This window comes from Hippoglossus stenolepis, chromosome 15, assembly GCF_022539355.2.
Source record: "Hippoglossus stenolepis isolate QCI-W04-F060 chromosome 15, HSTE1.2, whole genome shotgun sequence".
NCBI lineage: Eukaryota > Metazoa > Chordata > Actinopteri > Pleuronectiformes > Pleuronectidae > Hippoglossus > Hippoglossus stenolepis.
Genome location: NC_061497.1, coordinates 14,409,516 through 14,433,687, shown reverse-complemented (window position 1 = coordinate 14,433,687; position 24,172 = coordinate 14,409,516). Strand labels below are relative to the sequence as shown.

At 42.9% G+C, this 24,172-nt stretch overlaps 1 protein-coding gene across 5 annotated transcripts in view; it reads right to left on the bottom strand.

The window, feature by feature from the left end:
- The window catches only part of fnip1 (folliculin interacting protein 1), a 37,045-nt gene that overhangs the window by 4,683 nt on the left and 8,190 nt on the right, over positions 1 to 24,172 (bottom strand). For 3 of the 5 annotated variants that reach the window (XM_035177917.2, XM_035177919.2, XM_035177922.2), the window contains exons 2-14: positions 20,456 to 20,585; positions 17,156 to 17,293; positions 16,409 to 16,509; positions 16,055 to 16,129; positions 15,716 to 15,807; positions 14,774 to 14,857; positions 12,094 to 12,165; positions 10,720 to 10,855; positions 9,442 to 9,643; positions 8,911 to 8,996; positions 5,019 to 5,165; positions 3,049 to 3,218; positions 196 to 1,963 (exon numbers count right to left, since the gene is read on the bottom strand). In XM_035177917.2, coding sequence (XP_035033808.1) covers positions 196 to 1,963; positions 3,049 to 3,218; positions 5,019 to 5,165; positions 8,911 to 8,996; positions 9,442 to 9,643; positions 10,720 to 10,855; positions 12,094 to 12,165; positions 14,774 to 14,857; positions 15,716 to 15,807; positions 16,055 to 16,129; positions 16,409 to 16,509; positions 17,156 to 17,293; positions 20,456 to 20,585 — 3,201 coding nt within the window. Of the gene's footprint in view, positions 1 to 195; positions 1,964 to 3,048; positions 3,219 to 5,018; positions 5,166 to 8,910; positions 8,997 to 9,441; positions 9,644 to 10,719; positions 10,856 to 12,093; positions 12,166 to 14,773; positions 14,858 to 15,715; positions 15,808 to 16,054; positions 16,130 to 16,408; positions 16,510 to 17,155; positions 17,294 to 20,455; positions 20,586 to 22,473; position 24,172 lie in introns of those variants that run through there. The other 2 variants (XM_035177918.2, XM_035177920.2) reach the window with 2 other exon arrangements.

Genomic DNA, 24,172 nt, shown 5'->3' with positions numbered 1-24,172 from the left:
CAAAGTCTGTGTAATGTCTGACTGAGCTGATGTGCAAACAGATAAAAGGATGTAACCGGCTGGCACGAGACAGAATGCAAATAAAATATGATGACATCATGAATCCATTACCTGGCTACATCCTCCATTTGACACATTGACCATTAACAGTCCAGGCACATACAGGGTTCACAGCAGTGCAGCTCCTGTACTTACCCAGGGAAGGGCACCAGCACTTCCTCCTGCCAGTCCTCTGTCTCCTCACTCTCACTGTCCCCCAGCGCGCTGTCTGAGCTCTCGTTGCGCGGTATCTCCCAGTCGTTGACAGGGACCAACTTACGTTTTTGGTCCTCTTTACTGTTGCTGTTGCTGTTTCTATCCTGCGGGACTGGGACTGACAACACGAGACCCTTGTCCTGCTCAGCAGAACAGCCCCTACAGCAGCAGTTGTCGGAGGAGTCTGTGGAACCACATCTGCACCTCCTCTGGACATCCAACAAAGTGTCTCCTTTCCTGCTGGACCCCACCTCTTCCCCGTCCGAACTTAAACAGAGACCCAAATCCTGAGTTCTTACTCCACCCTGAAAAGTCTGAACTCCCAAGTCACCAGGTGGACGGACTCCCGAGGGGTCCAGCAAGTCTTTGTGCATGCTGTCCGTGGTGCTGGCCTGCTGTCGTTTAGACACATCGTCTGTTGTCCTCGTCTCCACAGGGTTGTCCGAATACTCATCAAAATCATCTATACATGCTGGGCTCCACTGGGGCATCTTACTAGACACCCGCTGCAGGGCAGGAGCTGCCTTGGTCTGTTTGGTTTGGTCCTCTGATGCACTGGTGCTGCTGGTCTTTGAATCTGTTCCTCTCTGCAGCTGCAGCTGTTGATAACGTTGAGCTTGATGATGATGATGCTGTTGTTGCTGATGCATCAGCTGCTGCTGGTGAAGCAGATGTTTGTCCTTGAGGTGTTTCTTGTGCTTTTTAAACTCATCATCCACCTTCCTTCTGCGGCTCTCTGTGTCCGACTCAGGGGACATGGAGTCACCGATGAGGAAAGTGACTTTCGTCGCTGGCTCCTCTTCTGTTAGAGTCAAAGCCATGGGCCTTGTCTTGGTGTTTCCAGGTATCACTGGCACTGGCACCATGGGAGAGACGTTCTTATCCGGGGGCTTCTTCTCTAGTGGGATTCCCAAAGGTCGAGGAGTCAGCACTTTGGTGACAGGGTCCCCTGTGCCTGCATCCATCCCAGCCCCTGTCCCAGAGTTCTTACACTCTGTGATGGGAGTTGGGGACAGACATGATACACAGGTTGAGGGTATGGATGGGACAGTAAGTTTCAGTTCGCCCTTGGTCTCTGTTTCCAGCACACAGACCTGCTCCCTGGGTGAGGCTGAGCCAACGCACAGCACCGTCTCCAGTCGGGCCTCCGTGCCCAGCGGGCTGCTAGACTCCCTGGGCAGCTCCCCAGGCTCAGCTGCCTCTGTAGTCCTGATAACAGGAATTGTGTCCTGACTGTGTCCCGTCTGAAGCACACTGCTCCTGGACCCTTGACTCTCACTGCTGTCCTCCTCGTCTTCCCCATCCTCTTCATCCTCCTTGGGTGCATCCTCTGTACCATGCACCACCTCAGTGTCTGTGTATGTGCTGCTCTGGAGGCTGTTGTCTGAGGGGTAGCTACTGTCCTCTGTCTCACTCTGATTGCCATGGGCCCCTTGGGACAAGTAGTCCCCGCTGGGTTTATGGACAGTAACAAGGACATAGTCCGACTCCTCCACCTCTCCTTTCCTTAGGGAGGTGGTGATGAGGGAACCGGGCATGACGATGGCCTCATCCTCAGCACTGTCCAGCATGTGCGTCTCCAGCAGCTCAGAGCAGCGGATGAAGTATGTGAGGACATAGAGGAGTCTCTGGACCATATCCTGTCGTCTGCCAACCACCACCGTCCTTGACAGGCGTACTGGTGACCCAATGGCCCCGTACAGGTCCCCTACACACAGTGACGGAAAGAAAAAGGAATCATGAGCATAACTGATCAGGTCTTCAGATGCTTTTAGCCCTTAAAAAAAGTGCAAAAGTTGGGTTATTATCTACAAAATCAGGACATAAATCTAAGATATAATATGTTTGTGTCTTAAGTTGTGTGTGTTTGGTATCTCCATTGCATGAGAATGATGATGATCTACGCTGCATATAAAGATATGACAAGGGGAAAAAGTATGCAAATTATACATTTATTCCTTCCTGGAATGATAAAGCTATATTTAAACAATGAACAGTTTAAAATACACAAATTGCCTTTTAAAAATGTTCTTGCCAGGACATTTTCTGACCTCTTCTTAACCTCAGTTTGTTTAATAATATGACCAATCAAGTTCTGCAATTCTTTGCTTTAAACACTAGGTGTCAGCATCAAACCACTTTCGTAATGCTTTGCCATGTCATTTGAGGTGAAAGCGTGGACTCCTCAACAAACTCTGTTACACATATGAATTTATGGAATAAACCTAACCTGAAAAATCAACTGCAGTTATTCACACATCATCACTGCATTTGCTGAAAATATACCCATAGATTTTCACGAATGCAACCTGCTTCAGTGCAACACTACATGTTTCCACTTCTTATTAACAAAGTAATTTTATCATCATAGACGGGAAAAAAACATTAAATCGAAATCCGATTTTTACACTGTTGTGACATGTTGATTAGACGCTGCAGGCTATTGCACCTGAAATCCACACTTCCATGTGAAAGTGTGAAGTGAAAAGCTACAACATAGTGGATTTAAACTGCAGACTGCAGGAACTGAATTACACACATCATGACTGAAACAAAATGAAAACTTAATAGAGTTGCATGAGGAGATGATAGTCCAGTCCTAACTTGTCTTCATGCTGTAATGATTAACAACATTTATGATGGCAGGTTAGAATCTGTTCAAGCTTGAGCCAAGATGATCCAACACAGGTGTTATATTCTACTTCCCCTCCAGCCTCGTGCTTTGACAGAAAACAAAGGCTCATTCATCTCACTCTGTGTGTGTGTGTGTTACTGTGTGTGTTTGACTCTCACCTAGCTGTGCCCAGAGTGGGTTGTAGGGGTGTGTCTTTGCGAGCATGTCCACGCTCTGGGAGGAGTGTTTCTCGAGGAAGATCTTGATTGGAGGCTGCCCATTGGGCATGACGGTGGGGACCCAGGCCAGATGATTAGTCAGGATGGACGTCAATAAGGCGGGGAGGAATCTGGAACGTCAAACACAAGTTGGTCAGCAAAACTCCAAGAGTCCTGAAATGTAGTCTCTGGGTGGACGCAATCAATCAGATGACTTGGCTTCTCAGTTTCACCCCATGACTTTGTTTCATTAGGTCAGGTGTTCTCTTAATACGGGGGAAAACATGGGTCAGTCTTTTTCTCGCTAAACCGGACACCACATAGCAACACACAAGTACAAAGACTTGTGCTCACTTCTCTTTCCTGACCACAAGTGTCTACTTCCCTTCCTGTCTCATGACTCAACACCAACGTGGCACTCAAGTTCAATCAGTTGCAAGGGCACAGTTGTGGCTGCTGCCAAAATCAAAACCATTGGTCATGGGAATACAGATGGGATGGCTCAGAAAAGAAACAGTGTGACTGGGTAACATCAGCAGCTCCCTGAGAGACCTGATACTACATTCAAGAGCCGGCAGCTTAGTTACGTGTTAGTCATCATGACCGATGGTGGAAGAAACTATTACTTCAGCTAAGAAGTGATGCTGACAGACAAACACCACTTGTTGCCTGGGAGACACAGTTTTTATTATTGGTCAACACAACGAGAATGAGAATATGTCTGTAGAGATTCACATTCAGCCATATAGTATATGTTTTAAATGAGATGTTTTGAATAATAAAATAATTTAAAAACGATCATTCTTCTCAATCCTTCTATGTTATTTCTTTTCGTTTTCAAAAAGTGTAGCTAAGATTATGATTTCTTCTTAGTCTCTGTAGTACAAATTTTGTGTTGGTCAAATTTCACTTTCCAGACTCTCAATCCAAGCTGCATGAATGAGGACTGAATGAATGAAAAATGAAGAGTGTTAAGTGCTAAGTGTTCTAAAAAGTTCAAGACATAACTTTTGGTTCTGGGAACCTGTCATGGACATAAATGTCAGAGTAATTGGTAATACAGAATTGTCAACCCTGGTATAGTATTTTTTTAATGCATGAAAGCTAAAGAAACCACAACATTACAATATTGGTAATTACTGCGTTCCTTTAAGATCATCCTGATGCAATAATTCAGTTCAGTGTAATGAATGCTACTTAAATCAACTGCACTCGATATTGGTGCCATGTTCAATAAATGCCTTGCTACCAATTCATATATTTACAGCAGTGGTTTGAAATGGTTTTGTAACAGCAACAATAAGAGTGTAGAGACTGGCAGGGATCTTCTCATTCACAGCTCCCTCTGAGAGAGACAAATAAACGCAAAGAGGGGGGAAGCATTCACAGTGTGTGTGTGTGTGTGTGTGTGTGTGTGTGTGTGTGTGTGTGTGTGTGTGTGTGTGTGTGTGTGTGTGTGTGTGTGTGTGTGTGTGTGTGTGTGTGTGTGTGTGAGAGAGAGATAGAGTGTGTTTTTAACTGGTGTATGTGAGAGAGAAAATGAATTGTGTGTGAGAGTCTGCATGTGTCTCTCTGTTCATGAGCTTGTTCAGGAAGTACAAGCCAACAAAAGAAGTGGAAAGACTCTGCATGTGTAACATTTCTTTATGTCTGAATGCTAATGTGCATGTCTTTCCCTCTTTATATCTGTGAGCTTGCATGGTTCCTGCCTGAATTCTTTCTGGATTTTGGCTTTCAGATCAAAATAGCTCATTTCCTAGAGTTCTGGGTTTGTTGTGTCAATGTAACTGCTGACAACTAGTATGCAATACGACAGACATGTTTGAAGATGCATTTTCATCTAATTTCCTTCCTAGTCTGAGACAAAACCTCTTAAAGTGGTGTGACATTCAGAAGTTCAGACTAGGTGTGAGAACAAGTGGACACTCAACTGGTTCTTGGAGGCCTGCTCCATCAGCAGGGAGAGCTCCCTCATGAACTGACTGCAGAGCTGGTTCTTCTCCGATGCCCCAGACATCATGGTCAACCAGACAGGCTCAGCCACCCGAGGCATGGTGTAAAGGTCGCAGATGGTCATCCTGGAGACGAGGTACGGCGAGGGAGGGTGGGATGAAAGACGCAGAGGGCGTGTGGAGAGTGAACGAAAGGGAAGGAGGGGAAGAGAGAGAAAACAGACAGAGATGGAACAGACACGTTATTGTCTCTCGGGGGTAAACAAAAGAGATCTCAGTTCACAGAGCGTTGCTGTCTGCACTGAGGCCATGGGAGACCCTGGGTGTGTGTGCGTGTGTGTAAGAGTCCGTCAAACTTGTGCACGCTCACACACAACCTCTGCTCTGGCTCTGTGCTGCAAGTGTGTGTTTGAGTGTAACTATCTGTATGTGGCTCGGCTTGGGCATTTGTTCATTGAGAAGGAGTGGAGTTTCCATGGAACGTGGGGTGTGTTGGTGAGCATGTCTCGGCCAGGGGCCAGGCTTTGACACAGGGGCAGAGGGGAATCTCTGCAGCCTGAGGAATGTCAAGAATCAGGCGTTTCTTAGTCAGAGCTGTAATATGGATGGCAGCTGCTGGACTCTGTCTTCAAGAAGCAAAACGAGGATGTGGCATTTTATCTGTTTACCCTTAATCCCTTGCAAACACAACATAAACAACAGCAATCTTCTACAAACACATAAAACACAACAGCATAGCCAGTCTAACTTTAAAGGAGCTCAACAGAATGGAGTTAATGTCATTTGAAACTCAATGCACATAAACCACGTCTCCTACCCTCTTTACATTTCATTGTCAGCAGACAAACCACCTAATAACGCTTCATTCATTCCTGTGTTATAAACAAGTCGACTTATCCGTGACCTTTTTAAGCCCCACTTGACCCCACTGTGTCTGCTGTGGATTCATCTATTGAAAAAGCCCCCAGTGGGTAGATGTGTGAGAACGAGCCAGCGCTACATGAGAGAGAGATCTGCCCTCGGCTTCTTTGCAGCAGCAGCAGCTGTTTAGGTGAACTTTTAAGAGCGCGCTTGTGTTTTAAATTACCTCACGATGGAGGGCACCAATCCAAGAATTTCTGACCTCATCAACGGCTTTTGGCTTGGCAATGGGCTGTGTTTTCAGTAGCTAATGTACACACGGCACCGTTATGGTCACTGAAAGATCCTGGATCCAGTCTCAATTTGTTTGCATGAGTTGATATATTAACACATTTTAGCAAGTCAATTAGTCAATTAATGTGTTTTACAACCTCTTTGTCATAATTTGAATGTATAGTATAAAACCTAAAATATACAATACACTTAATTTTAAGATGCTTTTGAGTCTTTTTTGCTTAAGTTCATTTTAAGGGATAACCTTAAATACAATGTTGGGTAGGAAAACTGCATTAAAAACTCACCGTTTCTAATGGCTGCCATTTGGTGCATTCTTTTCATCCAGAGTGCACCTTTTTATGTATTTATGGTAAATGGGATCTACAGAACCCTGGTGTGTTGAGTGTTCTACTTGGCTCAGGACAACTGCCTGTTCCCTAACATAACCCTAGTATAGGCTGGTGTGACTTTTATGTGTGCATGCCCCTGCTAACTGTGCAGATTATCTTTGGCAGCGTGCGTGCGTGTTACCTTGCCCTCCCACTACGTCAAAGCATTAAGCGAAAGACATTTCTTCCAGTTTCCTTCAGTAATGTTCCATGAAGTCAATGCCTCTTAATGGCAAAGGTGGCTACGCTTATATTTAGCTGCCATCTGAAGGTGAGATTTGTATTTTGTTTGTCCCGTGCAATAGTGTTCATCCTGCTGGCACTCATATATTATTTACTATTCTGGTGCTCGTGGCCGCTGCCCGAGGTAGATAGGGTTGCCACGCAGGAGGCTTGGGTTTCTGTGGCCGACTGCCAACAGGCATATGACTGCAGCAATGAGGGGACCTCAGACGGGAAACTGCCTACCAGTGTGTGATTGACAAGGGAAAGTAGTGGTGGAGACAGGCATGTATGCACACACACATTAAATAAGTTTGTACTGACAAGCATGGCTCACACATATACACACACATGCACGCTATTCTGCAACCTCATCAGTTGAAATTTATGATTTCATTTTTCCATGTCATCGCATATTAACCTTAGATCATTCGGAGAACTTGTGTTTCTAGAAAGCCTAAATAAAGCATCCTCTAAAAGCAGCATTATGAAGAGTTGAGTTTAGGTAATTTCTAAAACACTGATCAATAAGCTTCCCTGAAGACAACCAAGGCCCTGAAGCAAGACTCCTCTTCAGCATGCTGGGAGGAGTTACAATGCAACAAATGGTTTGCACAAGACAGGTGGGGAAAAGAATGTTCCTCTTCTCTCTATATTTCTACATCTCTTACTTGGCTCAATGTGCATCTTATTGATCATTTTTCAAACTTAATCAATTTTGTACCTATACTCTCAAACATACACCATACATAAAAATGAACACATACTCAGTAATTATTCATGACTGCCACACCTCAGCCCACTGCATCAGTAACTGGAGCAGAATCTCCTCGCCTGTTACCTTCACGCATCATAGATTCACCTTGATACACTAACTGCTGTTGACAGTCATGACGTCTTTTCTAAAAGTTCTTTGTCATTCTCCTTTGATGATATCAGCAACATTAAGCTGACAAGAATCATTTGATTCTGATGGTTAAATAAAACGATATATGTTATTTTGGGGATACATCAACCTAAAATGTTGCTGTCAAAGTGAAAATAAGAAATGTGATGTTAAAAATGTTTTTTCTTGTAAACCACGTTAATAGATGAGATTCTTCTTTTGTCTGCCAGCAACAGCAGCAGGTCAATCTCAGATGTAACCAGCAAAAACACAGTTTACTGGCTGCTTGATAGTCTGGCCACCCGCTTGCTTAAGAAAGTACGGTTGTAATGAAAGGCAGATCTCAAGTCATTAAAGGTGCCCAAATGTTAGAGCCATTTCATGAGTAACACAGGATAAGTATAAGCACCTGCTGACCTACTTTTCAGGAACATTAAGATTATGCTAACAAGAACAAGACCCTGGATACAAATTTAATGTTTAGATAAGGGTATTTTTCAAATGAGGAGAAATTAAAGTAAACTGTTTTGAGGACAGAACACTAGCTGTGTCTTCACTCTGTAGTGTGTGAGCATAACGCCTATTTTTAACTCCCATCTTACCCAGTGCAGCGGCTACTTGTCTGATGGACAGGGCAACATGATACAGGTCCTTTACCTGCCTGTTTGTTTTATCACACCAGCCTTTCCAGCATCTTATCTCTCCCTCCATCAAGAAACAAAATCCTGTCCACCACGCAGTTTACCCGTGTCGCATTATGTGCAGTGACGACTGATAGACACAATGAATGATGCACGTTGCACAGCATGCTCGTGTCAGGTTACATAGAGCAGAGATACACCAGACACGTCTTCTAAGTGTAGCGTCTGTTTCCTGGGAATAGATGTTAAATGTCACATATTTTCCAGAGTCGCTCAGTGATGTGGAGACATTGCTATGGATGTAGTTAGAGTGTTTGGTTCCAGTCAACAGAAACTGAATGGAACTTAGATGTTTGCTCTGGTGAACTGCCAGTGAGATTTTGTTGGTAAACGTGCAGTGAAGCTCCTGCCTTAAATAGACTGTGAGTGAGTGTGTTTTTGGCCCATATCAAAATCCTTGGGTTTTATGTGCAGGATAATCTCGTTTCTACATTTACAAATAAAACTGCTCCAAAGTTTACAGTGTTGTATGGTGAAAAGATTAATTAATTAAGATTAGTGTCTGTGTCACAGTGAGTCAAAAAGAGTTGCCCAACCTGAAATCGTTGAGTCCGTCCATCATTCGGCTGTAAGCCAAGGCCCTCTGGCTGGCATCAGCTGACCGGCGACTCATCTTCATGGCCTTCAGAGTGACATAGCACACACACGCTTTGAGCTATTTGGCACTGAAGCCCACAAACAAAGTTGCAGGAAAGGTGGAGCAAGGAATTTGTAAAAGGGGGATGACAAGGAGGGGGGGCACAAAAAAGCTCTGACAGTGCCAACAACAGGCACCAGTGTTCAGAGCCATAGATATATGTGGTATGACCATTAACGAGTCAATCTGACAGCATCTCGGCTCATTACAAAGGGAAGGACAGGGTGTAAAGTTGGCATTTGGCTTCTATTCATATCTCCCTGCTAAGTAGGTTTCTTTGACAGGTTTAGTTACACAAACATTGGACACATTGAAACAATGATTTTGTAGTAAATTAAAAAAATTAATAACCACATCAGGAAAAGAAACACAAAAGGGAAATCATGAAGAAATTCCGCTCTAATAATTGCAGTTCTACACTTTAATTCACCTGTTCGATTGCGCTCTTCAGTTTGTTCATGTGGCTTTCAAACAGAGGGAAGTGGGAGAAAAAGAAATCCTGGAAGCGGTTGTTCTCCTCGAGATTGGGGGACAGCGTAAAGATGACTCCGATGGCGATCTTCTTCTTCCTGGCTACGCCGAGGCTCGGTCCCCCGCTTTCATCAGACATGTTGAAGCTCTCCTCCACCGACCTGTCCAGGACAAGGGGTTAATTTTAGAGCAGAGACCAATAGGATTCTGACAAGACAGATTCTAGAGGCTGCGACATGTTGGTAACTTCCATGCATTGACTTCACATAGAAACCTAAATCCTTGTAGTTTTTCTAGAACAAACCGATTTCATATCAAGTTATATCTATGCTCCCAGATTGCCTCACATCAAAAATTGTAAGAATACTGTTTAGGATCTCCTTTTCTAAGCCTGAAAGATTAAAGCACTCTAAAGCATTTATAGTGACAGGCCAACACAATATCCTGTGCAAAGTTGTGTGTGTGTGCGTGTGCGTGTGCGTGTGCGCGCGCGCTCACGCGCTCTTGTACAGCTATTTTTATGAGGGCCAGTTTGACCCTACAACCTACGGAGTGAGGACATTTTGGGAAAGTGAGGACCTTTTGGCCGGTCCTCACTTTGTGACCCCCCTTTAATGGACTGTTTGGGGGTTAAGACTTGGTTTTAGGGTTAGGGTTAGAATTAGGTTTAGGTTAGGTTAAGGGTAGGCATTTAGTTTGGATGGTTAGGGTTAGGGTAAGGTGCTAGGGAATGCATTATGCCAATGAATGTCCTCACTAAGATAGAAGTACAAACATGTGCGTGCGTGTGTGCGTGTGTCTGACCCGTTATTAGCACATAACAGCAGTGTATGTCACTTTCCGAGCTGCCTGCTAGATTCTGAGGACGTCCTAAGAGAACAAACTACAAATACCTGATGAAGCTGATTAATGTTTGTGTAGAGTCTCTGAGAGTGTTTGAGAAGGTGCTAAGAAGATCATATGTGAGTGTGCGTGTGGGTTAGAGTTGTATCTAATGATCGGTCAGTTGACTGAAATGAAATGTATCAGATAACTATTTCGTCACCTAACCCTTAAAGTAATAAATACAAAAAATAACTGTTCTAGTTGTTAGGATTTTTTGAAGAAAGAAAGAAAGAAAGAAAGAGCGATCCCTCTGTAATAAACCATGTTTCTTTTTTATTTGTGTTTAGGTTAATCTAGGTAAACACTGTTTTTGCATGGTTTTGTTGTGCACGTATGCTTGTATTTGTCTCACCATCGGGGAAAAACACCATTCTCCAGACTGGTGGTTTGGCTGCGGAGCCATCGGCGCTGGTAGCTGGACGCACAGCTGCTGGTCAGAGAGGAGCCAGGAGACGGGAAGGGGGTGATCAACAGGCTGCTCAGAGAAGCTAAAGAGACGGAGAAGAGAAAGAAGTAAATAAAAAAACAAGAGAGTGAATGCGAAAACAAGTTAAGTGTTTAGGGTTATTCATTCTGAATGACACACACCCACCCAGATGTAGCTCCTAATTACTGGAGCTTTAATATGAGATCTAATATCAGCTAGTGTGTCACACAGTCACATGCTTCAGTTATTTGACAAGCTGGCTTTACACCAACCTGGCATGGTAATGACAAAGCGCGCGCACGCGCACGCGCACGCACACGCACACACACACACACACACGAACCATTAAGACAGAATGTGTCCTTGTGTGTGTACGAGGAGTATGTGTGTATGTGTGAAGAGATAACGTCCTGAGGGCAAGTGTATGCGTACGTGTGTGTGAAAAAAACAAAAACTGTGCTAACAAGTTGAAGACGTAGCGAGAGGACTGTAGTAAGAGGAGAAGGAGGGAGGCGGGAAGAGAGGAGTGCTACAGGGGGACATGTGCGTACGTGTGTGTATCAGAGATAAATAAAGAGCTCTCCAGCCCAACCGCAGAGAGGGAGGAGATGAGAGGACGAGGCTTGAATTAGAAGCTTGTTTAAAACAGGTTTTCTGAAGCCACTATATTTAACTCTCTGCATGTGACCTGGGATAGATCAGAAAACATAATTCCGCTCGTGACGGTGGTGGTGTTTGTGGAGCGGGGAAAAGTGAGCAGAGCAGAGGTTAAGGGTTCAGTTTCCATTGCACAAGGTATTCTGGACCATACAGGCAGTGTAAACACACCCACTGTCTTTCACCCCTGCATCCTCTTCTTTCTCTCTGGTTTTTGGTTTAAATACTTTAGAATTGCAGGATTGACAGTCGAGAGGAAAACTTTTTCTCCGTCTTCTCTCATCCCTCACCTTTCTCCCTCTTTTTTCCATACACATCCCAATGAGTCATGACTGAGTGTCCACCTGTGGGTCCTTTATAATGAATGGAAAACTGAGTTCATGTGCATCTGCCTCTTGCATACCACATTAGGGAAGTCGCTACCGGTTAAAGTAACCAGTGTTGTGCAACTCTCCACACTCGTGACCTTAAGCAGTGGCGTTTAAGCACAAACTTTCTCAAGTGCAAGAGTTCAATAGTTTCCTGGCGCACACTTGATCTTCTCTACAAGAATAAATGTAAACCCCATTCAATGCTCGACAGGACAAGAGAGAGCTGTGTGTAGGTCAATCCAGGCTTTGGCTCCTAGTCTAATTAACCTACCTGACCGGGCGATGCCGCTGTCCCTCTCGTCGTACAGCCCTCGGCCAGGCATGTCCATGGGGTGACTGTGGCCTAGAGGAAGAGAGGGAGAGGGAGAGAGAGAGAGAGAGAGAAATAGGTTTGGTGATGGGAAGGTAGGAAATTGAACAAGGAGGAAATGAGAGGGATGAAAAGAAGAGACAAAAAAAAAAACTGTGAGAAACAGACCAATGTGATCAGCACAATGGAGCACGCGACATTCTGAGGATGCTCTTATCACCACAAGCACAAACAAATACAGAGGCTAAGTCTACAGCCATACTAACACGTTTTTTGTTTTAAAACAGCGTTTAAAACTAAAAACAATCTATTTCCACACAAGCTATCGTGTATCGTGCCGGTGTAAACAGGAATCAGACCGTCTACGCTGGAGTTGGTTGCTTACTTGCAGAAAATACACTGAACAAGAAACAGCATTGGGGAAAAGTAAGAGCAGGGATTTTATTTTTTTGGGAATGATGATGAAGTGGAGCAGTGTTTACCACACCTCACTGGTAGTCAAGTCATGACTGATGAGAACCAGGTCCAATCAGGAAGCGAGTGCCCGTCAATACTAAACGGCGGCCCAGGAGTTCTCAAACTAAAACACGGCCAGCAGCGATTGCAAAATTCAAATTTTTAGGCGATCGAAAAACTCCAGAGTAGCATTGACAGCAGAAATAAACAGAGATGTGGCCACTGACAACTTCATCATGTGTGACTGCTTATTAAGTACATATTGCAGCACGAAAAATGTAATTCCCACGGATGACAGCCTATTCTAAATAATTGTAACACTATTTGACTATGAATCACACAACTCCTATGTGAGGTCCACACATAAAGATGTTGGACGAGATTCTACATGGAAATGACTGTTGCTGACTAATTCTCATGCTGTTGGTGCACCCTTTGTTTAGTCAGACCAAAACACAGGAAGTGTCACAAATAGAAAGATAATGCAAAACCCACTACTGTTGTAATCTGCTGTTGCTCAGTTTCTACAGCAACTGCTGTAATGCAACTTTCTACAACAAGCACTACAATATAGATGTCACTGGGTCTGTTTCCTTATTCTCAAATGTCCTTCTCATCAACTCTTTGGGCTAAGCAGAGATGTGAAAACCACAAATGCAGCATTTGAATGTGCAGTCAACATGAGTTTTTTTTTGGCAAAGCTGTCAGAGTGTGTGTGTGTACACTCCTATTGCACACTTTGCTATACCAAAATTACATAACTAAGAGAACAACATGCCATGCCAAACTATGGTTGTGCTAAAATGAATAGTGCGTAGGCGGTGTGGGGAAGAGGATCTTTCTATAAAAGCACCAATTCACTAGAGTGAGGGCAGAGGGTGTACCCCAGTGACAGGGAGAGAGGAATAAACACTGAATACTTGTAATTTTTTTGAAGTTATTCTACTCTACTCAAAAATGCTATTTTAGAGTGTAATTGAAAGAACAGTATTTGTTTTCAAGACTTAATCTAGCTATGTGGTCTGTCTAGAAAATGCACACAGTGGAAAAAACTGAATCATTGCTACTTCATGTTGCTCGAAAACACCAAACCAATTTGTTTTTTTAATCACTGGGGGAAAATTCAGTTGATTTCTTTACAGCAATGATGCGTGGGCAAGGTTTGAAATAATATTGTTTGCAAAAGCAATGCAGTAAGTGTTCAATTATTAGTTTGAAAACAAATGCAAATCGTGTTCTGTAAAAAACAGGTACCTCTATTTTAAGCCTGTTTCACAGTCACTGGCAGAGACAGATGCAGGCTACCTTACCGTACACATTTTAGAAATATTACTGAATATAACTGGAATAGAATTGGTTTATAGAAAATAGAGTAGTAAGTATTAAGTAACTACTGCCGAGGCGCCCTTGGGCAGGACATTTCACCATCAGCTGGTGGAGCTCCTCAGTGTCCCACAACCTCTCTGTGGCAAACTGTATAACTGTGTTACGAAGATGTTTAACTTTAGTGGATGCGTTTATCCAGAAGTCTGCAATTGAGCCATTTAATTTAGTTTTGAAGTTTAAGTCCACTAAAGTTGAATATCTTTACTATTGTAAAGCCTAGACTAGTTGCCCAAGTATCACAGTCACTATCAGAGACAAAAGGATAGTTTAAGTATGAGAGTGAAGAACACGTGAAGAAAGGAACTACGAAAACTACAGCTACTGACACCAGTGAGCACCCATGCACATCATTTCTGCGTGTGTAACACCTACAGGCCTGGGTCAGAAAACAGTGGCAGATATATTAATGATATATTTGCGAACTCTTTATTGCTGATGGGCAAGGTTGTGTAATGACACAGCCACTAGCAAAACAAAGAAAAAGAGGCTGTTCAAAGCCATACATATTCCGAAAAGTGCATTTTTAAAAATTATTTGCCATCACCTGAATTTATTAACAAATGCCCAAATGAAAAACCAAACATAATGTCTGCAGCTATTATCTGACCCAAGTTATTTGCAAGTGTGCTGTTGCGCTGCATGCTTCGACTATTTCTACTAGTGCAAAAATCACCACACAGCCATGCAGCCATGCAGCCGCTGAGAATCTAGGCCTGCACAGCCACTACTACTGCAACTACAGCCTACACACATACACGTAACCAGCACACATCAGTCGTGGCCGGTTTTAAGCGCCAACCTGAAAAGAAAGACGCGCTCTTGATGAGGCGCAGAGGGCCCTGTTCAGAGAAGGCCCGGCGAGGGCTGCAGAGCTGCGAAAGTCCTGTGCAGCACAAACAAAAACATGGAAAAGAAGAGAAGGAAGAGGGGGGGAAGACAAAACAAAAAAAACATGAACCATGGTTAGTGAATAAGGGAGGAGGAAGACTAGCAACCTCCTGTCATCTTTACGGTACGTAGTTATGGGAGATCTTTAGTCTGGAATGAAATAATACCCATCGTGTAGCAGGTCAGTCAGCGAGGTTAACAGACAAACAGGAAGGCTGGTATCACTCACAGAAAACACAGGTAACCAAACAATAAATTATGGACTATACATTTTTGTCTTTTCTGTGAGGATGACAGAGAAAAGGCATAACAAAAGCATAGATTTTGCAGTTCAAGCTGTTATTTATACATTTCATACTGTAAACCAGTCAAGGGTCGTTTTGCTGAGAAACTTGTTCTTGCACGGCCAGTTTGAGGGTTTTTGGAGCCTCTCAAGAGCTTAATGAAGGGAAGCAGTACCAGAGAGTTGTTGGCAGTTTTTCCAGTCTGGTTTGTATTCAAATAAGAATGTTAAAGGGTAGGAAAGGAAAAACAAAATCTTCGGCCTCCTCACAGTTGTAGAAAGACACTCAAAACGAATGTGAAATTCAAGTTGCCCTTACAGTAAATTATTCCTGAAGTACTTTTTGTCATTCTCAAAGTGATGTGATGATGTTAGAAACTGAATCAGATTAACATTCAATTATTCAAAGTAAAATTATCTTTCCTTTAATCAGATGTGTATCAGACTTTAACTAAACTGAGTTGAGGCTGTGTTTTAAAGAAAAACATTTCACCTCCTCTCTACCTTCATTTCATACGTTAACTAAAAAGGAAAGAGGAGGACTTTGGGGCAGCACTGGGTTACTGTTACCTATGTTTCCTAATAGACTGTTGGGCCCCGTGTTTTGATCAGGCCTTAAGGTGTTGCCATCCTGTCCAATGAACTCCAGGCTGTCCTGTAACCTGCACAAGATGAAACAGAAAACAGGGAATAAAAGTTAGTATGTACCACCAACACTATACTGCACATATACAATTACAACATTCAGAAAAAAAAGGTGACTTCAATTATAACTTTTTAAAAAAAGCTATGCAATACATACAGAAGGACAGATTACAGACATTCAAAGACAGTAAGAAACACAGACAGTATTGATGTCTGATTTAAACACAGGGGACCTTGTGTGTCTGTGTGTGTGTCTGTGCTTACGTGTTGAGGCTGCCGTACACGCTGCCTCCAGTCCTGGCGGTGAAGACCTTACTCAGCATCAGCTGAGGTGGTGATCTGATATGATGATAGTACAGGGACAACGGTCATCGGCATATGTGAGCTAACTTCTTGTGCACTATTGTGTGCCTTTCATATCTAAATTTGTCTCCTTTTAATTTTTCTCTTGAATCTTTTTGTCCTTACTTCTTTTGTACAGTAATGTAAATTAAGAATTTGATACTCCACAATAGACCTTCATACTAAATGGCAAAATAAACCTGGTCAGAGGATGTGTTTACATTTTATTTCATGATCAGCTGCAAGATGAAAAGCCAGCTTCCCTGTTCTTCTTACCTGATCTGATGGATTTTTAGTGTGGAGCCTTTGTAACTCATGGCAACAGAGCCGAACATCATTTCCCCCAACATCACCACATCGGACGAACACCTCGAACCCTGGAGAAGAGAAAAGAAGTAGACATTTCTAGATATGTTGGGGTATCAAGCCTTCATTGATAGGACAGAGTTTAAGTGTGAGAGGTGGAGAGAGAGAGAATGGAAGACATATAGCAACCAGCCAAACAACCAGGTGAGCTAACGGGTGTCACCTTTCAATGTATATTGTTCATCTTAAAGATCAATGAACTCCAAAGTGAACAGACTGACAAAGTGAATCCTGCAGGACCTGGATATGCCTATGCACACATGGAATTTGCATGCATATACATTATGTGTGTATATCACCTTAAGCGTTTGTGAATGCTTAGGTATACATACTATATGAAAGCAGTAGAAGTTTACACCTTTTTGTCTTGGCTGATACTATTATAAGTGGGAATCTCTAAGCACACGTGTGAATGCACACAAGAAAAACTAAGGGCAACATTCGGAGGTGGAATGTGTCCCAAATTTAAGCACTTTCTTTTAGCAGTGTGTATAAAGATGTGTCCTTGGCCACAATGAAGTGCCGCCTACTCAACTGATGTTCCAGTTCGCAAACTAACACAAGAAGAACAAATTGTGTAAACTGGCTTTGTCCATGACATCTGAACTTTTCAGTTCACCCGAGACGCACGTTAAGGTGACAGGGCCTATGTGTTACCTGGAAGCGGAGACCCTGCTCTTTGGTGTCTTTGGTTTCAGAGGTGCACGAGGAGGAGCTGTCCAAGGAACTGCTGCTGCCACCTGTGGGTCGGAGCTGGCAGCATTTCCCGAACATCTTGACCTGGGCCTCAGTGGTCTGTGGAGTACAAAGGCCACACTATGTCAGTGAGTTTAAAAAATATATTTTGATCAAGTTCATTCTGCAGCAAGCTCTTAACCTTTCAAGTTGCTTTTTGGTTGGTATTAACTTCTACTGTTTTAAAAATTTACAAATAAGCTGCAGCTCTTTTACATGACATCATGAGGATAGATGCATGTTTCTGCATTTAGACAAATTATGTGGAAACCTATACACATGAGTAAACATCAATAAAATACAAAATTTCTGTATATTTCCCTTGATGCTCTGACATTTTAGGCAGTACCAAAATAAAAAATATCTCCCAATTATAAAGTTCACTTTTGGAAATCATAAAGTGAATTGAACTCATCATTTGATCAAGTTAAAAACCACAGAAGCATAATCCAGGGGCACTTGTGTAAACAGCAAACTAAATTGTGAGCTCAATCAGCCTGTGTCATGTGCCTTCTTAACTTGGCAGCCTATTGAAGAGGAATGCATTTGGGACTGTGGGAAGGGAAGGGGAGGGTGTGCGTCTCAGTTTGTGTGTGTGTGTGTGTGTGTGTGTGTGTGTGTGTGTGTGTGTGTGTGTGTGTGTGTGTGTGTGTGTGTGTGTGTGTGTGTGTGTGTGTGTGTGTGTTTTTTTAGCTGGACTCTGGTAATGGCTCACTTGAATTCACTGTTGCTGATAATGTTAAGAGAAATGAAAGGATAGAGAGAGAAGGACAAATGAGAGGACGAGAGGAAGGCAAAGAAAAACAAAGAATGAGATGGGGAGGGAAGGAAAACAGGAAAAGAGGGGGAAAGGCTATTGTTTTGCTTCATTGCTCTATATATATGTTTTTTTTTTTAAACTGCAGATATGTACATTTTCTGTTCACTCTCATCAATATGATGGCTGATTTCTTAATAAACACACAAAATAATAAAGCCACACTGATTCAGAGTGAGCTTGTGCTCAACTGTGTACATGGGTGTGTGTGTGTCCGCTGCAGTGCAGCATGAAGTGTGTACACAGGAGCCAGCAGCATGTGACTGCCAGTCATATGACTCTTTCTGGAACTCGTGAGCGAGCAGCACTGCAATCATTTCCTCCCTCCCTCTCTCTCTCCCCCTCTCTCTCTCCCTCCCTCCCTCTCTCCACCAGTAGAACTTCATCCCTCTAATTCCTGCAGCTGTTTTTCTTTCAGCAGATAATTTGTCTAGCTCTCTTTCTCTAGGTTTTATTCTTTTCCCTATGTTTCTTCACTCTAAGCTCTCACTACATGAACCTTGTTACGCTATTCGGCATTCTCTCTGACCCTCTGTGCTTCTCTCGCAATTCCTCTGACTTGACAAAAAATAAACAAACTAAACAAAAAAAAAAACAGCCATCATGTGATACAAGTCACACGGTAGCTGGCAAAGACCTAACGATGCAGAATGCACCAAAAATATTGGCATCGGACTAGGTAACACAGACACACACACAGCATTAACTGCTCTCATCCCTCTTACTGCATTTTGGGAGCTCACAAATTTCGCTGTGCAACACACACACACACACACACACACACACACACACACACACACACACACACACACACACACACACACACACACACACACACACACACACACACACACACACACACACACACACACACACACACACACACACACACACACATTGCAGTTCTATATCTGGCAACAGTCCTTTCTGAAAGTAGCACTTAAGTAAATCCATGTGTATGAGATGAGAAAGTTGTGCAAGCAGACCACCGGATTTCCAATGTCAGGGTCACATTCAGTTTGTCAGCATGAGCTGGGCATGTGTGTGTAGGTGGACTGAAAGTCAGGCAGGTTTAGAGACAGAAAGATCGAGAGTGATTTATAGAAGATAAGAGATAATGTTATAGAGAGCAAGATCGTCAAATAAATATATAGAGACAGAGGACAGTAATCAGGACATTAGCGATGGGCATATTTAGGAGACAGAAAGACAAAAGGGTTAGAGAAAAACAGACCGAAGAAGAGAGCAAATTTTGAAATGGTAGATAGAGAATGAGAGGAAATATTCAGACAATGCCAGAGTTAGATGAAGACAGATGAGAGAGAGGCAAAAAGGCAGACAGTCAGCGAGTGACGCTGCTGTCATGTGAGGATGAAAGAATGCTGCTTACACATGGGCTGTCAGCTGAGGCTATTATTATTGGAGATAAGAGAACCAGAACAAACCGCCCAGGGTTAGAGAGGAACACCCAGGAGTGGAATGAAATTATCAGGTGTATTATTCAAAAGTTTAAAAGAAGACAAGTGGTGACCATGTATCATCGTTTGGTGGAAATATCAGCCGGCAGGTGCTGTATGGAGGACACACACACACGCACGCACGCACGCACGCACGCACGCACGCACGCACGCACGCACGCACGCACACGATGGCTTGTTGTACACACCCTGATTAGACTGCAACACTGTGGTAAACAGTGTTTTTATCCTCACGTGTCACTGGGTGTGTTAGCAATTTATCAAGACCTGCACCCTTCTGCAATGCGCTACCTCCCATTTATAAATTAAGAAAGTAAACACCAAAATAAAAGTCTATTTCAGTAACAAAAATATCATACCAACAAGCAGGATTTGTGCATTGACATTCCCTGCCCTCCACTTTTGATCCCTAGGTCAAACACTTCAGTAAAATGTGCCATGTGGCGTCCTGCAGGATAAGGTGTTACTTGTGTCCTCTGAACAACATGACAGTCACATGACTGCAGTTGGACCTCATGCCTGTGTGACTATCTCTCTGTTTGTGCTCGCCTCGGGCTCCCTGCTCTTATCTTAGCTCATCTGTTCTGACTGACTGTCAGCCCTGTAAGTCAAAGGTTCGGCAGATGACATCAAATTAATGACTTCCACACCTTTCAAATGCTACCTGAGAAGGAATTGACAAAAAAAAATGGAATAATAGCATTGAAAATGTGAAAAAAATAGGAAAAGGAATTGTATCATCTAACCATGTTCTGCAATACATTTTACATTGTATCTACTATTAAGGACACTTGGTATACCTAAAGCAATAGGCTGACACTTGGAATAACAACAAAATCTGGAGCCATGTATTTAATTTTTTCAAATCTATTATAGAGAAACAACAAACAGACACACACACAAACACTCAGCAGACATGTGACTCACGGTGATGGGAGTTTCCTCCGTGCTCCTCTTTTTGGCGTTGGAGTCGAAGAGGACATTTCTGCCACGCCTCTCACAGTCCTGGTACACTATTAACCTGATCTGGCTGGGCTCCAGCTGGGGAAGTGGCCAGCTAGATGGACGGAAGAATAGATAGCAGACAGAGGGATACAAAGAGGGAGAGAGGGTGGAAGGTGGGAGAGAAAAACAATTTATTAGAGACAATATATTAAACTATAGTTATTCAATAAACCCTGCATAGGATTTTTATGGGGAAATTTCATTCAATAGTATATGTCCGAAAGCCGTACGAGAAGGAAACTGGCACTAAGCCAGGAAAAGGTCAAGTACTGATTTACAGTGTACCCACATAACATGTAGCCACTGCAGACAATCATCCTGCTATTTAGACCTTTTCTTTATCAATATAAGGAAAATGTTTTTCGGTGCTTAATATATATTATTTGTTGCTCCTCCGTGCTTTACATTCACACAGTTACACATGTGACAGTGACCTGGTAAAACCAGTCTGCAGCTCTACAAAAGAAAAAGAACTGCAGACTCGCCATTAATACTTTCCTTTCTTCCTTTAATACTGAAATTAGATTTGACTGGATTATGACTTGATGATGATATTCCTATTTATTCCCAGTAAGACGCAAGTCATTACACAATAAGAGATAAAATGTATTCCAATTCTTGGAGATTTAGGATATTAAAGCATCGTAGACTCTCATAGTGGTACATTGTCTGTAGCAGCAAATACTAGACAACAGTTAAGTAAGAGTTAAGCCATTTTCACTGCCAGCCTCCGCTCCATGCCTGTTGCTAGGTAACCTGTGGTTTCATACAGCTCATCTTATTCATCTCGAGTAATATTGTGAATGAACTGGTTGGAAAACTTCCCCTGCATCCAACTCACATCGGTACTTGCAGGTCCGCACAGGACTCTGGCAGTCCCCTGTGCTTTTGGAGAAACCCTGGTTGATTTAGGAGGAGACGACAGGGGACTGGACCCACAGATAAGATGGTCGAGGATTTCTGTCTGATCCAACCGATAGATGGGTCGGGCAGATAAACACATGCTAGGCCTAAATATAGCCTTTTATTGTGGAACAGGGAGGCTCCCTAAACACAAGAATTTATAGGAAGTGTGTTGGTTGAAATGAGTGGAAAAGGAACAGTTACATCCTTTTACATTCAAACAAAAGAGCTTTAAAGGAAGCGTTTCAGCTGTTGGTCAGTGGGCCTTGACAAGGCAAGGAATACAACTGAGAGAGAGAAGGTCTAGTCCTAAGTATCCAAGCTACTATTTACAAAAAACAGGTGTCAAAGTTTGACTAGCATTCTTGGAGACAAAACAATGCGGTCTTGAAGAGAGGAGGGAGTGGGGAGGGGAAGGGGAATCATGTGCATGAGCCCAAGTGTTAAATTGTCAAACTAAGGTCATTTTTCAAACAGGGCTGTAAGAGGAGGAAAAACAAGAAGAACTACGTGGGGCTCATATGAGTTGCCTCAACATTTCTGCACAGAAACATCTCCTGCTTTCACTCCTTTAGCGCAGTTTCTTTCTACTTGCCAGAAATTCTGCCGACCAATATGGACCAAAACCACCATCTGAATTTAAATTAGGTTTTGTGGGCAGTCAGCAGGAGGAGCCACATTTTACTGCATGCATGCTACTGCACAGTTTTTCCACACGGCTGTATGTGTGTGTGTGTGTGTGTGTGTGTGTGTGTGTGTGTGTGTGTGTGTGTGTGTACTGTAGCTCCTGTCTTATGTTCTCAATTTCCTCAAACATCTGTGCTGTTAATAAGATGAAACATCAGTCAGTGTAGTCAATGCAAAATCTTAATTATTGTCTTACTTAAATTAACTGTACCTACTGTAAGAGGAGGGCCATCGTACCCATATATTGTCTGAGATGGTTCTGGCTATGCAAAACATGTTGCTGCTGGAATGTGCAACTTTCATCCTGTGCAACCAGGCTACAGGCAATTATTTGATGACACGTCACTGACCTGACTGTGACTGCCATCTTCTACTGCTGTGGTGACTGATCTCATCACTCGACATGTATCGTCCCACCTGGGTTTGCAATCCTCCTCTGAACATTTATGGTATCGCACTCACACGTATTTACGGCTGTAATTCGTCTGTCAATGGTAACTGTTTATGCTGCTGGACCTTGTGAAATACAGATGAGCGGGGGAGTAAACAAAGCTTGGTATCACGTTACTAGCTTCGACTGAGTCATAAAATGTCATTATCTCTATGAGTCGCATGAAAAAGGTTGTGGATGTCTTTGAGATCAATTGTCAGATTGTCTACCCCTAGACTGAGCTGTAATGGAAGTTCATGTTCAATTGCTTTAGATAAAGGAAACAATATCTTGAGATTTTTCCCCTGGCTGCTTTCTGAAGGGAAGACCCACCCTCCTACCCAGTCCGTGTGCTATATGGTTGACGTAATGCCTGCCTGGCCTACATAATGAGCTGAAATTGCATTGTGCGGGGATGGGTCCATATTCACTTGTGCATGACTTGTGCATAAGATTACACATCCCTCCTTGCAATTGGACAAACTGCCTTTCAGTATTGTATCGAGTTAACCTTCGATAACTTCAAAGATTTAAAGTGTTTACAGTGTTTGCCCTTCTAATATATTTCTAATGGACAAAATCCTGTTCACTTTTTGGCAAAGTATGGGTGTTGTTGATCAGCCCAGAGGCAATCTGTATAATTTGACACCAAGCTCACTGCTCCCTTCATGTTCAACATAACAGAGATGCAAGGAATAACCACAGGAAAGGAAAAAGTGAAATAAAATACAAACACCATTTATAAGCAACAAAGATATTTCTAATGAGCAGAAACAGATGGGCCTCGCAAGAACAGCGGGAGTGAAATAACAGACAACCAAAGCTTTGTGCGATGCAGGAAAATAAGTATGATGAATGAGAAAATGCGGCTGTGGACGGCTTGGAGGATGGAGACAAAAGCAACGCTAAGCATAGATAATGAGAGTAAAGGTCGCAGAAAACAGAAACTCACGCAGAAAGCATCTGACAAAGACAGAAAAGCATCTGAGAGAATAGACGAGGCGGAGTGAGAGCGAAGGAGGAAGTGTCCCATCAGTGAGCTTGTGACAGTCACAGCGTTGACACAGGAGAGAGGGGAGTCATTCATAAAAGCAGCACATGACTTCATGACTGTTACATACTTGTACTGCTTTGACCTCAATTGTCCTAACCAAAAGTGACTCAAAAATTCTCACATGCACACACACACAAGGCAGGTATTCATTCCCTCGGACAACCTGTTGATCTCAAATCAGAAAGCATCAGCTAATGTTTTGTTTCGGTTGCATGTGTAAATTTAAAGACGACAACAAGCCCAGTCTAAAGTCTTTTGAAATTATTCACTTAACAAACGATATCTGATCGGAGATTAAAGATTTTTCAAATGGCAAATCTCTTTGACCTAAAACCCCACCCAAACATGTAATGCATTTGCCAAACGGTTTCTTTTTTTTGTCCAAAAACAAAAAAGGCATGCTTCACCACAAAATCTATTAATCCACATTACATAACATAACTCCCACAAATGACAAAAATCTATCTTGGTCATCAACGCACATACTTCAAACTGCCACATCGTCCAGCTGGAAACTGCCGCAGGTTGCCAACAATTAGCCTAAATTAAAAAGGAACCAACAACA